This window comes from Lampetra planeri, chromosome 16 (assembly GCF_965212315.1).
Source record: "Lampetra planeri chromosome 16, kcLamPlan1.2.h2, whole genome shotgun sequence".
Taxonomy (NCBI): Eukaryota; Metazoa; Chordata; class Hyperoartia; order Petromyzontiformes; family Petromyzontidae; genus Lampetra; species Lampetra planeri.
In genome coordinates, this window is record NC_136122.1 from 10,721,376 (window position 1) to 10,734,841 (window position 13,466).

General features: G+C 46.6%; 1 protein-coding gene across 2 annotated transcripts; it reads left to right on the forward strand.

Annotated features, from left to right (window-relative positions):
• Positions 1-606: 606 nt before the first annotated feature.
• On the forward strand, positions 607-9,535 carry LOC144723031 (potassium voltage-gated channel subfamily A member 3-like). 2 transcript variants are annotated; one of them, XM_078601556.1, is made up of 2 exons: positions 607-1,070; positions 4,012-9,535. In XM_078601556.1, the coding sequence occupies exon 2, from the start codon at positions 4,041-4,043 to the stop codon at positions 5,475-5,477; it is 1,437 nt and encodes a 478-aa protein (XP_078457682.1). In that variant the 5' UTR covers positions 607-1,070; positions 4,012-4,040; the 3' UTR covers positions 5,478-9,535. The 2 variants fall into 2 exon arrangements, with proteins under 2 accessions (XP_078457682.1, XP_078457681.1); XM_078601555.1 differs by having other exon boundaries at positions 607-1,063.
• Positions 9,536-13,466: the final 3,931 nt, after the last annotated feature.

Here is a 13,466-nt window from a genome sequence, read left to right on the forward strand (position 1 = left end):
ACACATCGAGACAAAATACTATTTTAAAAGGAAGAACTGCGGTTCAAATTAAGAAGGGGACAAACATATTTCAGTTCAGAAAAACAAACCAGAGAAATAAAACAAAATTGCAATTGAGTTTAAAATAATATATAACGCGTAATTGCAATCATTAAGTAAATACATCTTCCAGACATATTTCAAATCAGTTAATTCCAACGGTTCAATAATTTCACATGCTGTGTAATGTGCACATTACTTCGAGTGGCTTTTTTTGTCATCGTCAGCCTTGGTCAATCCACTTCTGGATGAAGACCTCTTCTGCGAGCCTCCGCCATCTCATCAATTAATGAATATATTTGACCTGGAGTTGGGACACCTCGTTTGCAAGAGTGTCCAGTATGTCATACGATGCATACATAGAACGATCCTGCGGTTTACTAAGTTTATATACTCAATAAAAAAAACCCAAAACGTGATATTACAGTGGAGTATTCAGTGTGTATTCCTTTCCATCCGTGTCCTATGCAACGACGTCCCTCCATCTCCCCAGGCACCACCCCACTCATCTCCCCTCCCCCGTCTCCCCGTACCCCCCCCCCCCCCACACATCCCCCCATACAACCATCCATCCGTGAGCTGTGTCAAGGGTTATATTCCGTGGCGAAGAGCGCCAGAGATGTAGCGAGCACTGGGACGCCTGCTAATAGAGACCCATCTGGTACATCGCCATCATCATCACCACCACCACCACTATCATCATCATTATCACCGCCACCACCACCACCATCATCTTTGCTCACTGGTGTCGCATCTGTATACATTTGGTCTCTCTTTAGTCTACTCTCAAGCTGTTATTTTTGGTCCCAATTTTGTCATGTGCATCAATTCTCAGCAAATCCCGACCGCAGTTTCGACTTAGGCGCTTATTTGCCGTGTACGCGGACACAGTGATATTGTTGCGTTTGCTTTTCCTGTTTATTGGTGGCGGCGGGGGAGGGCATGTACGATAAGCGGCGCTTCGTGCGTTATGGTGAAGACAAGTCGGATGTTAGTCGGCGAGACGGAGTCGGCGACAGAACCGGTGAGTTGTAAGTGTCTGTAACACAAAACACGTGCTTTGTATCCAGGGATGCAATGCATTTGCGGACACCCCGCTGCTTTCAAAATGTGATTCGCTTTTATCTCAGAAGGTGCTTGCGTGTTGTGGAAGTAACAGCTTCCATACCTTACAGAGCACAGTGTTAACATATAATAAGTGCGTTGAAACGTTATAGAGGCGTTTAAATAGCATGTTGTGGGGATTTCCAATCCCCCCTCGCACCCCATTATTTATCCGGATTATTATAGTGGGGTGTCTGTAACTGGATCGCCCTTGGTACGCGCGGTGTGCACGACACACGCCTTTTATGACATTCACTGTAATATATAAATAAAGCATTCAAACAGGTTGCATGCGCTTTTTATTTTTTTGGGGGGGGGGGGGAGGTGGCTGTTGACAGAACCGTGTCGATTTTTCTCGCTGTCTTAGTAGATTCGTTTTTATATATAACGTTTTTTAAAATAAAAAAAAACAACAGCATATCGCCTATAATCAATGGAGCGCGCGAGACGACGCTGATTGAAAAGCTTTGTTTTTTGGTGCCAGTGATGACAAAATACATTCCGCATTCTATTGGCGAGGGTGAGCCCCACTCCATAGGACAACGGCTGTACACGCGTAATGTACATGGCTCTGTGTGTGTGCGTGTATGCAGTGCACGCACGTGCCGTTTTAACAACGATTGTAATCACATCGCTGCCCGTTAAGGCGTTTCACAAGTTGTCTGCCCAGTTAAGAAATACCAGTGCCCTTTAGTGGCCGGCTTTGACGCAATACAGCGATCCACTTAAACTGTCGGGGGCAAGTGCTGTTTGCGAGCACCTATGAAGGCCGGCACGGCACACGAGGGGGTGGGTGGCCAGCGTCACACGCCCCACCGCCTTTGTCTCCCCAGTCGCGATGTTTACACACCGTACCAGATCCCCATTTGAGGCTGAGTCGACCTAGGGGACGCCTAGGAGGGGTTCATATAATCGTCACTGGTGTTGTCGGTCGTGAGCGGGATTCGAAATGGGGTTGCCAGGTTCGTAGGGTGGTGAGCTTATTAAACTACACTACCACGAGCCCCCCATTCCCTTGCTAAGCAGCAGCTGAGTGAACTAGCGTTACTGGTGCCCATCGTAATAAAGCCTCACTGAGTTATCAGCCTCTTAATTAGAAGGATCCTACACTGAGACTATTATGCTTGTTTACCCAGGAAGGTCTCACTGAGCCTCATGACTTTCAGGAGGGTGCTGGCAAGTTTATGCAGATCAGGGCATTTTTTAAATCTGGATATTCTAATTAAGTAATCTGCTGGCATTTCAAATTTGGCAAAGTTGGACCATAATGCCGGCACGCAGTAGCCTACTGAGCACCATTGTGGCGAGATGTTAACTACCTCGCCTGGTATACAGGAGCCGAGGGTTCGATCCCGACCCTGACGCCTGTATATTTGGAGTTTGCATGTCTATCTTCACGTGTTTTTTTTATCCGGCCCCTCCGGGTTTTCCCTCCTCGTTAGAATCAACATTCGTTTCTAGTATTTGGCTGCTGTAAATTTCCATGTGATAAGCCACTTTGTTGAGATATAATTTGGGATAGCCAGGTCAATGTGCCTTACCTGGTGAAATATAATATAGTTTTAAGTTTTTATAGTTTTACTCTAGCGAATGACGTCACGGGACTCATAACGTCCACTGTGAGGCAGACGGCACATAGTACAGTATTGTATGGATGTAGGTTGAACTTTTCCATGTAGCCAACCGTGCGAATTGGAGTATTGGTGCAGTTTACACACTGCAGTATTAATCAGGGCGGCCGCTGGTTTCGAACCGTGATCCTCTGCAACAATTGGTGAACACACTACCGCCAGGCCATGCATATTCATTCACGAGACCGATGCGTGCGAGAAGGAGATACTCCAAGCTCTGCACAGATATATTCAAGAATCCATTGCTGTACTATCATCTACTGGCCACTGCACGGCCCAAGCCCAGAACACCCAGTATATCCTAGTACTGTCCTGTATACTCAGGCAGTTTGATACCAGAGTACTAACCAGACCAACCTGCTTTAGCTTTTGATAATAACCATTGTTTATCATTAGTCTTTTGGGATTTTTTTTTAAATCATGTGAAACGTTTTGCAATGCCATGCTAGCATTACACGTGCAGTTGTCCACTTAAGAAGCAGCTAATCTGAATGTAAATTTATCTGGAGAACTCCCCCTAGACCAGGCCACCAAATTCAATGAATGAGGATTCATTTTGCAAGCCGAGTTCATGCAAACGAGGTCACAATCACGAGAATGGAAAAAGTAAATAGGTTACATTTGACCCGATAATTCGGATAAATCGGCTCATCTGCCCTGGCGCTGCTTACCCGTTTATGATAGCAAGGGCAACAGTAATCATACAACGGAGGAGCATGTGCCATTGTCGAGGGTGTGTGTCCTGGGTGGTGGAGGGCGATTGAATCTCATTCGTATATTGTCAAGACGCATGCTATTACAGTATTACCCTCCGATTAACACCTCCGATTGGCACGGTTCGCTACGTACGGTGTGAAAGATGTTCAGCATACATTGCATTACTATACATTGCATGTCCATGCAATGTAAAATCAACTGAAATTTACAAATTTGTAATCGCCTGCCCTCACTAATTTGTAATCGCCTGCCATTAAACATAAACGAATTGTGACATCGTCGTCAAAATTATGGAAATTCGACATCAACTGCCATTAAAATTCTGACAATGACATTACAACCCCAGTCAACACGATCGTTAAAATCACCAGTACCTACTAAAATATTAACAACCACTCACTCTTACTTATACGAAACATACTATTTCATTTTTGCGCTGCCACTGATTTTCTGCGTATTTTAAAATTCCACGTGGCTTTTTACCCGCCGTAATTTTTCGTTGAAATCTGCCGCCTGCCAGCCTGACCCCCGCACGGTTGTCCAAACGCCATGGACGACGCCGCGTTGCTTGAAGATGGCCCCGAGACGGCGGAGCCGCTGACGCACGAGTACTGTGAGAGGATCGTCATCAACGTGTCGGGACTGCGCTTCGAGACTCAGCTCAAGTCGCTCGACCAGTTCCCGGACACCCTCCTGGGCAACCCCAGCAAGAGGTCGCGCTACTTCGACCCCCTGCGCAACGAGTACTTCTTCGACAGGAACCGGCCGAGCTTCGACGCCATCCTATACTACTACCAGTCCGGCGGGCGGCTGAGGCGTCCGGTCAACGTCTCCATCGACGTGTTCAGCGAGGAGATCAAGTTCTACGAGCTCGGCAACGAGGCCATGGCCAAGTTCCAGGAAGACGAGGGCTTCATCAAGGAGGAGGAGAAGCCGCTGCCGTCCGACGAGTTCCAGCGGCAGGTGTGGCTGCTGTTCGAATATCCCGAGAGCTCCAACCCGGCCAGGGGAATTGCCATCGTTTCCGTACTGGTCATTCTCATCTCCATCATCATATTTTGCCTCGAGACTCTGCCTGAATTCAGGGACGAGAAGGAACAGAAATTTCTCCCAACAAAGGACATCAATGGCACGCAGGTAAAAATTATGCATGGCAGCTCTTTCACTGATCCATTTTTTATTGTGGAAACCATATGCATCATTTGGTTTTCCTTTGAACTGCTGGTGAGGTTTTTTGCGTGCCCCAGCAAACCGGGATTTTTCAAAAGCATCATGAACATCATTGACATCGTGGCCATTCTGCCCTACTTCATTACCCTTGGCACCGAGATGGCCAAGCACCAAGGGAGTGGCCAGCAGGCAATGTCACTGGCGATTTTGAGGGTGATCCGGCTGGTGCGAGTGTTCCGGATATTCAAGCTGTCCAGGCACTCCAAGGGCTTGCAGATTCTGGGCCAGACTTTGAAGGCGAGCATGAGAGAGCTGGGCCTGCTCATATTTTTCCTCTTCATCGGCGTCATCCTCTTCTCCAGCGCCGTCTACTTTGCCGAGGCCGACCACCAAAACTCGGAGTTCCGCAGCATCCCCGACGCCTTCTGGTGGGCCGTCGTAACCATGACGACGGTGGGATACGGCGACATGCGTCCCGTGACGGTGGGAGGCAAGATCGTGGGCTCGCTGTGCGCCATCGCCGGCGTGCTCACCATCGCCCTCCCCGTGCCCGTCATCGTCTCCAACTTCAACTACTTTTACCACCGCGAGACGGACAACGAAGAGCACGCGAACTACCTGCACGTCTCAAGCTGCTCGCACCAGGAGGAGAGCAGAAAGAGCAGGAGCCCGTCCATGAGCAGGTCCGAGTACATGGAGATGGACGACGGTGTGAGCAACGACGTTGACTTCAAGGTGAAGTTGCCCCTCAAGCCCGACAACTGCGCGCCGCTCAACCACAACTGCATCAACAGAAACGTCGAGACCGATGTCTGACGCCCTGCCTACCGAGTCGCCACGAAATGCCTTTAGTTCATTTTTGCAGCAGCAGCACTGCAGAGGTCGCAAACGGGTTTTGATTCCTTATCCGTACCCGTACCCGGCCGAACCAGGGTCGCAAACGGGTACCCGTACCTGGCCGGGTACGGGTAGCCGGGTATCGGGTAGGGTACGGGTACCGGGTACCCGGTTACGACCTCTGAGCAGCAGACGACTTCTGTCGCCGTTTGAGTTTAACAACACAATCTCGGAGACGCATTCGGCAACAACTGACCCTCTGTTTTGCGCTTTTGTTTTCGCCAAACTAACCCAACGGACCAAAACGGTGCGTTCATCAATATTCCGGAGGCCTGTCCACATCTTCATCGGCTGCGGTGAACCGGCAGCAGGGCACTGCCGCGTTTTAAACACGGCACGAAACGCGGCTCTTTCAACGTCCGCAGCGAGTGAAATCGAAGTGGACTCCTGTTGTTGTGCTGCGTTGCTTTGCGATGAATGTGTACAAACTTCGTTTAATCTGTCACCCCCCCCCCCCCGTCGCTACACTTTAACGGTCGAGTGGAAATTGGAGTCACGTGGTAAATAAATGTTTTCAAATCAAGTTTATGTCTGTGAACGTAAGTGTTTCCGTGTACATAGTTGTCAAATGTGGCGTTATTTTGGAAGGAGGTTCGCAGCCAAAACTAATCCACCCACCCACCTTTTGCAGTGCACCATGCAACGACATGAGTGCAAACGCGAACATTCCTTCGTGGAGGTGGGATTGAGAGCTGTGCACCTCCTGCCACAATGAAGCCGGCTTCATGGCTACAGATGGGTGATAAGTTTTAATGCAGATTTGGGATGAACTAAATGTTGGCTTTATAACAAAATGCAATAGCGTGTATAAAGTAATGTTAAGGTTATTCGTCCCCCACGTTTATCTGCTAGGGCATAAATGTGGAGGAAATATATTTCCAACTTGCAATGACGTGGCACTTTTGTTTGTGCGTGCCTGCACTGTGAAGGCAGACGTAATAGTAATTATTGCTCTGTATTATTTAATTGCACAATTTTATTACTTGAACATAACAATTTTTATTCAAATGTGTTAATTTCTAGACGGCACTGTCACTTACATGCACCTCACATTGCCATACAGTTAATTGTTTACTGCTTTGATTTACATAAATCACAGCAGTAAACGTGCAATTAGGGATGGGTGCTTTGTCAAAATGATTGTATTAACCATTAAAATTGGAACTCGCATTTCATCAGCAATAAAACAAAGATTGTATCAAATGTATAATTTAACGCTTCAAATTAAAGAGTAAATCGTGAACGCATTACTTAAGCAATTTTTCATAGGTATCAATGTGTAGTATAGTTTATCCTTCTTAGTATTATAAAATTCAACTTTTTTTCTGTTTATACCGTAATTCATATAATAAGTCACCCACCCCTGATGTGCCTACATTTCTTAATTTCCGGCCAGTGCAGTGGTAAAACATAGTTGTAGTCTTCATCCATAACTTAAACACACCAAGATGCATTTAGGTCTGCCGAAAAAAAAAATCTTGATCTCTTCTATTTTAGGGAGTGCTAAAATTCCAAGGAGCTGAAATATTTTTTCTTTAAAAAATCCTAAATTTTATTTGACAAATTGCATGAAATATATTGCACCTGAGTGTGTGTGCGTGCGAGGATGTGTGTGTGCCATCACAGCACCTGTGAGGCCTCGCTCTGTGGTGGTCATTATATATCCCTTTCATCTTATGTCCATCTTATCATCTTGTGGTTATCCACGCATTGCTTCGTCTTATATTATTGTTTTTTTTATTTGGTTACCTTTGTTTAAACCCAGTTCACATGTCCCTGAACCATTACCCTTGACTTCAGCGCCTTAACGAGCAATTTTCCAGGACGTGATGTATGTCACAGTGCGGTAATTTAGGTTGCCACAATCAATAAACCAGTAGGGAATAAATATATAAAACCAATCTGCAAAAGACAAAACGGTGAAAATTGTGACCTTTATTTGATAAAATGCAAATTTGGAAGCTAAGCTCATACAAGTGAAGAATTTCCACCTCTTGTTGAATGCCCAGGAATTCATGGCAACAACAAATACCATCGCTTTAAAATAGTCTCATCCAATGACGAAAGGTCATTCGGTGATGCACCTACACTACATTGTTTTATATCATCCACCTGAACGCATGTGGCTTGCAAGAATTAATATCACCAGCCCTCATAATGATGGATGCATTGTTCAACCTGTCTGAGGGGTTGACCACTTATTTCACCATAGCGAGAGCCCCCATCGGTGATTGAACCTAAATCAAAATTGGCATGAAGAGGCGCAAACAAGATGTACTCACTCAACTTTGTAGATGATCACTCACCGGATATATCTTAACAGTGTGTGGGTGGCTTTGGGTGTCCACAGAGATTGCTTGGTGATGTCTCCAATATGAAAACAAGCCGGCTCGGCCGCTCAGGGGAATTTTGACTTCAACAAATATTTGCAATTCTCACCGCTATGTATGTTTTTTTGACGTGAGTTTCGAGTCTTACCCAAAGCTTATCCACCAGAGCGTCGGCAGCGGCATTGACGGCTTTGCGTGTCGCTCGACGGCGACAATGTAATTAATGTCCGGCAGCACTACTAACAATCAGGAGAAATGGGCTTTGCGATGCCCTGCCAACTATTCATCATGCCTCAGAATGGAGTTTAAAATCATTTCATGCCTCGCTAAGCCCTGTTTTATTTCATTTTTTTTTCTCGTACAACAAAGACCCGCGGATGCATACGGAGAGAAAAAAAACAGACGCGGGTTCGTGTTGCAGCGGGTAAAGGCGATATTTCTGGGAGGTCTCATTTACCACGTTAATTTGAAATCCGTATTCAAAATGTGATTTTTTTTTCTTTTGTGGAAAATGTCCTTTTAATATACACTGTACTGTATATTGTTATTGAAGCATTGGTGATATGATATTTATTCATGAAGCATTGGGCTATGCCTCTTATATACATTTATTTTCTGAAATGTAAACAAAGGATTGGCACACTTCGCTCGGGGAATCCGGCGACCTGAGCTCGATTCCCAGGCACAGTTGATGTTTTGTGGCGAATGTGAGTGGTGGTGAAATGAGTCTTGTCCCCCCATCAGCAATCTGCGCTGACCAGCGTGGTGAAGTATGTATTAAACAAGCCTCATGACCAACACGGCGTGATGAGGCCTTCATCCAGAGGTGGATTGATAAACAGCGTGTAAGTAAACAAAGGATGCCCCATCCTAGCTCACGCTATTTACGTCACAGGGGCTCTTCCGGAGTGAAAGCCCCCCCACCCCCCCAACTTGCACATGTTAAACGTGCGACATGGGACACGTTGCTAGGATGACAAATGGCGTGGCATTTATTGCACCGTTTTGAGGACCAAAGGTGAAGCTTTATCAAAACATCACAATGAGCAGTGCGAAGAGGGGGAGGAGAGCTTACCACGAGTCGTTTGTTTTTTACAATATGAATTGGCTTTCAAAAGTCTAAAGAAAGCCTCGATTTGTTTTGTCTCCTTTGCGTGCGTTCAGCAAAAAAAAAATCATTTCCGTCAATTAAAAATTCCCATCGTCAAAATCCATAGTTTAAGTTGAACATGCCTTACTGCGTGTGCGTGTGTGTGCTTTGTGTGTTAGGTTGATATTGATGTTCGATAGCAATGCATCAGAAATAAGCAAAAAGATACTGTACACATTTGCAATGGCCTTATAAAGATGTATGGGGAGTTTTGTGTCAAAAGATCTTTTATTAATATCGTTGTTTTTTCGAGTAATTCCAGGCTGTCATTCAACGTGGCACCATTGTGTTTTGTGTAGTAGATATGAGCTATACTGGTATGAGGTCTTGGGTCAAGAAAAAGGACGAATAATCATATCAAAATCGAGTTGAGAATTAATGTTTTGCAATTGTAACATGATTCTCAAAGTAAATGTTTTGCCAGCTCTGTCGATGTGTGTATGTGTATGAACGTAGTGATTCGTATGTTTCATTAAAACGAAAATTCGTTCATGTCATTCTATGTGGTTTTTGGAATGTTTCATACTGGCACGTTGCGCATACAACCGCATCCACAGACAGCCCCGTAGCGTGTGTGTGCATGTTGAACCTTTTTCGTACCGTACGTAGCCAACCGTGCTAATTGAAGGTTCTGGGAGAGGGGGGGAGGTGGACAAAAAAAGAATCACAAAAAGCAGTTCTAAAAATAGATGAGTTTGCAATCTGCACACCCGAGTGCTCAATCGTTGTAGGGGTGGGTGGACAACATAAAACAAAACAATCCCCAATTAAGCGATGGGCATCGCTGCCTTTATTATCCCATATATACGTGGCGAGGGAGGTGTGTGTGTGTGAGAGCTAGAACAGAAAACACGATCTAGACAAATGCAAATGATGTCGTTACTCGTTCGGTTTAGCGTTTAGCACTCGGTGTTAAAACTTTGTTGTCATTGGCCTATTGTACCCCCCCCTCCACCCACTGAGTTTTTGAATGCCCCCCCCTGCCCCGGCACCATCCCCTCCACCTTTAAACGGTAGCTGTCCGAAGAGCCTAGAGGAATGAGTAAAGGTTAATGCATGTGTCCTTCCTAACCCCCCCCCACAACCACCACCGCTTGACCCTACCAAACGCAGCGCCACTCTCTCCTCCCTCCAGCAGCGGTAAAGCTCCTGCACCACTGCACTCTGTCTCAGGCGGGGTGAAATGTTGGCGATGTTTCTTCTCTCTTTGGGATTCCGTTTCCCGAGCGCTGTGTTGATGATGATGGTGGTGGTGGCGTGACCTCAACAATTGACGTCTTTGTTGATCGCGTCATTAAAATCATCGTGATGCTGCTAAATTTACTCCGCAGCTGCGTTGCTTCCCGTCTCGTCTGCTCCCCCCACCTCTCCCTGCAAGCTCACGAATCCCTTCCACCCCCACACACAGTCACCCCCTCCTCAAACGCTGCCTCCCACAAACCCAACCCAACCTTGCCGGCCCACTCCACACACACACCCCGAGCGAATGACCTACTACCCCCTTCGAGTGTTCCCGTTCCAGAAAGGCATCCAGAAAAGGGCATGTGGAGCAATGGTCCGAAGGGAAGGAGGGGGGTGGTGGTGAATGTCTGAAATGCTCCCTATCTCTCAATAGTGAAGAGGCGCTCGCATTCTGGCGAGTTTTGTGTACAATTTTGAGACAATTTACGAGGACACTTCTGTGCGATTTGACTCGGATAGGTCGGGGCTTCGTAGATTCCTACTTTTGTAATAACCGACTGTCGCAGGATGTAATTCAAAGCCTCTTTGCTGCAGATCTTCACCTTAGATGGTCATCATATTCGTCGTGAGTTACGACACGCTGGGTCCTTGGCAGTGTCCTGGGACCGATGTTAAGGTATGGGGTAGAAGGGTAAAATATGTGCGGTTTAGTGGGCGTAATTAATTGAGCTAATAAGCAAATGGTGACTTATGAAAGTTATTCCTTAAGTATGAAGAAAATAAATCACACACGGAGAACCTATTCATTTTAGTTTACTTTTCACAATGAATTTTAGTGACTCAGCTGGATAATGGTTCGGGTTTTTTGGGTGGAAAGTGAAAATGATATCATCATCAACATTGATGATCAATCAAAAGCAACGATCCATCCAACACCTGCACGTTAACTGATTTCATCACTCCATATCCGTGGCGGAGGTCCACTCGGTCGCATTCCATCCCTTGGCTGTTGCAGTCTGATATAAATCTCTTGTTATGATGATTAATGTCGTGACTATCGTAATTGCTGGATTAAAAAAATACCAAAATTACAGCGTGGATGTTGGTGTATGGCATTCATTTCTCTCAACGTACCCAGCCATCAATATCACTCTCAGCTCTCATACTTTAACGATTTCACTTGCGCACCTTCATTAACCCATTCACCGCTCAAAATCACGCCACGCATCGACCACAATGTCGCCTTGCCCTTAAATCCGCTGCCCGGCGCTAACAACGTGTGACAACGTAATAACGACGATAGGAATAGTAACGCAGCACGCGAAGAACGAACACTGCCCGGGGGGGAGGGAGGGGTGGGTGGGAGTGGTGGTGGTGGGGGGGGGCTGTTAAAAAGGGTAGTGCAGTGACGGGAGTGACCCAGAGCTCGTCTTGAGTCCAGGCCTAAATTTCGATTTAAAGCTTTCGTGACTGCAGGGATTCATCTTCTTGGTTCTTTCGGTAAAGTCACGTAGAAGGGAAATAATAAAATAAAATAATAAAAATAAAACAATAAAACAATTCTCACGACGTTTCGGCCACAACGCAAGCAGCCGTCCTCAGGTGAAAACCAGGTCTGTCGAGGCGACAGCGTCTGAATGAAACAGCACACGTGCTTGGAGCATATATATATGCTGGGTTGGAAGGGGGGGGGGGAAGGGCGCCTTGACAAAAGAACCAAGAAGGTGAGTCCAGGCCTCTCTGTGGAATCGTGTGGACGGCATCGCCCGCGGGCGGTTGGGGCCCGCAACCCGCGTGTGCGTCCCACCCCAACGCGTTCGTGGCAGGAGGACGGCTCAGCCGACCAACCCCACCCCTCATCTCCATGTGAACTGCGTCTTTGAGAATGTGCTATGAACATCGGCTCTCTATTCATAGGATAGAAGCAACCCCCGCCCGCCCGCGTCTGTCATCGTCGAAGCATCATCCCTGTTCCATTCAAGCTGATGCCCTGCAGCAATGAGCCGCGCGCGCGTGTCCACTCCAACGCGTTCACGGCAGGAGGTCCGACTGAGCCCCCCCTCCTCCCTCCCTAATCTCCGTGTGCACTGCGTCTTTGAGAATAGTTTCAACATCTTGCTGTCTATTCATAGGATAGAGCCCCCCTCCGCGTTTGTCATCGTCGAAGCATTATTCTTGTTTCCCGTCACTCTGATGTCCTGCCGGAATGCGCTCGAGGCGCTGATTGTCTACTGAGTACAGCCCTGAGCTGGTGGTGGGGGTGTCACGTTACTATGGCGGGGGTGAGTATATCCAAAGTACAACCGCTGCTAACTTCCTCACAAAGTGGTTCCCAATTTTATCGAGTGCAGAGTGATGATGGTCTAAGTCAACCCGACCCAACGGGGATTTGGACTCTCTCCTCGCGACCCTCCGATTGTGAGCCGCTCACTCTACCACTGAGCTGCCTGGTCTCGCTGTTGTGAGGCCCAACTCAAACAAAATCAAAATGTGTCGAACACGAATGACTGCACGGCTCTGCGACAGTTGCCAACGGATTCCTCCTCCCATGACGATGACTACGACTACTCATACGAGCTTTCAAGACCGGTGTGCCAACATCTTTAAAACAAATTTATATTGTCTTGGGTAGATTCCTTTCTTTTTTTTACTCGATAGCTAAATTGTCTCGCATATGATATATTCAAAGCGTCGAGCATTCGTGTACTTATCGTTTTATGTTAAGAGCTCTGAGACGCTCCGAGTGATGTGAAGTGTAATATGTAAATTAAGATTTATTTATTCATGACACGATAGCGGTCGCACGATCGAGATGAACCTGGAGAGAATGAAACAAATTAATGGCCACCAATACCTTTAAAATGGCAGTCATTGGAACAGGCTGGGAACCTTAAGAAGCCCTGAAGAAGACTGCACGTGCTTTGGGTGCCGCAAGCCGACCGCGGAAACACGTTGAGAAAAACAAAAATCTCTGATGCCTGGCACCTTCTGTTTCCTATTCATATTTTTAGGCTTTTTCGGTAAAGTCACGTAGGTAAAAAAGTAAAATTAATAAAAGTAAAATAAAAAATAAAATAAAAATCACGACGTTTCGGAGGCAACACAATCTTCCGTCTTCAGGTGGGACCGTCAGAGCACGATAGCTGTATCACGTGAGAGAAATTCCAAGAAACAGTATTTGTATCTATACTGGTCGAGGGTGGGAGGAGCCAGGGTAGGTCCATTTACACGCATCACCAGCAACCT

Excerpts from the sequence above, each read along its gene's own strand:
- LOC144723031 (XM_078601556.1), top strand. The coding sequence starts at position 4,041 with ATGGACGACGCCGCGTTGCTTGAAGATGGCCCCGAGACGGCGGAGCCG.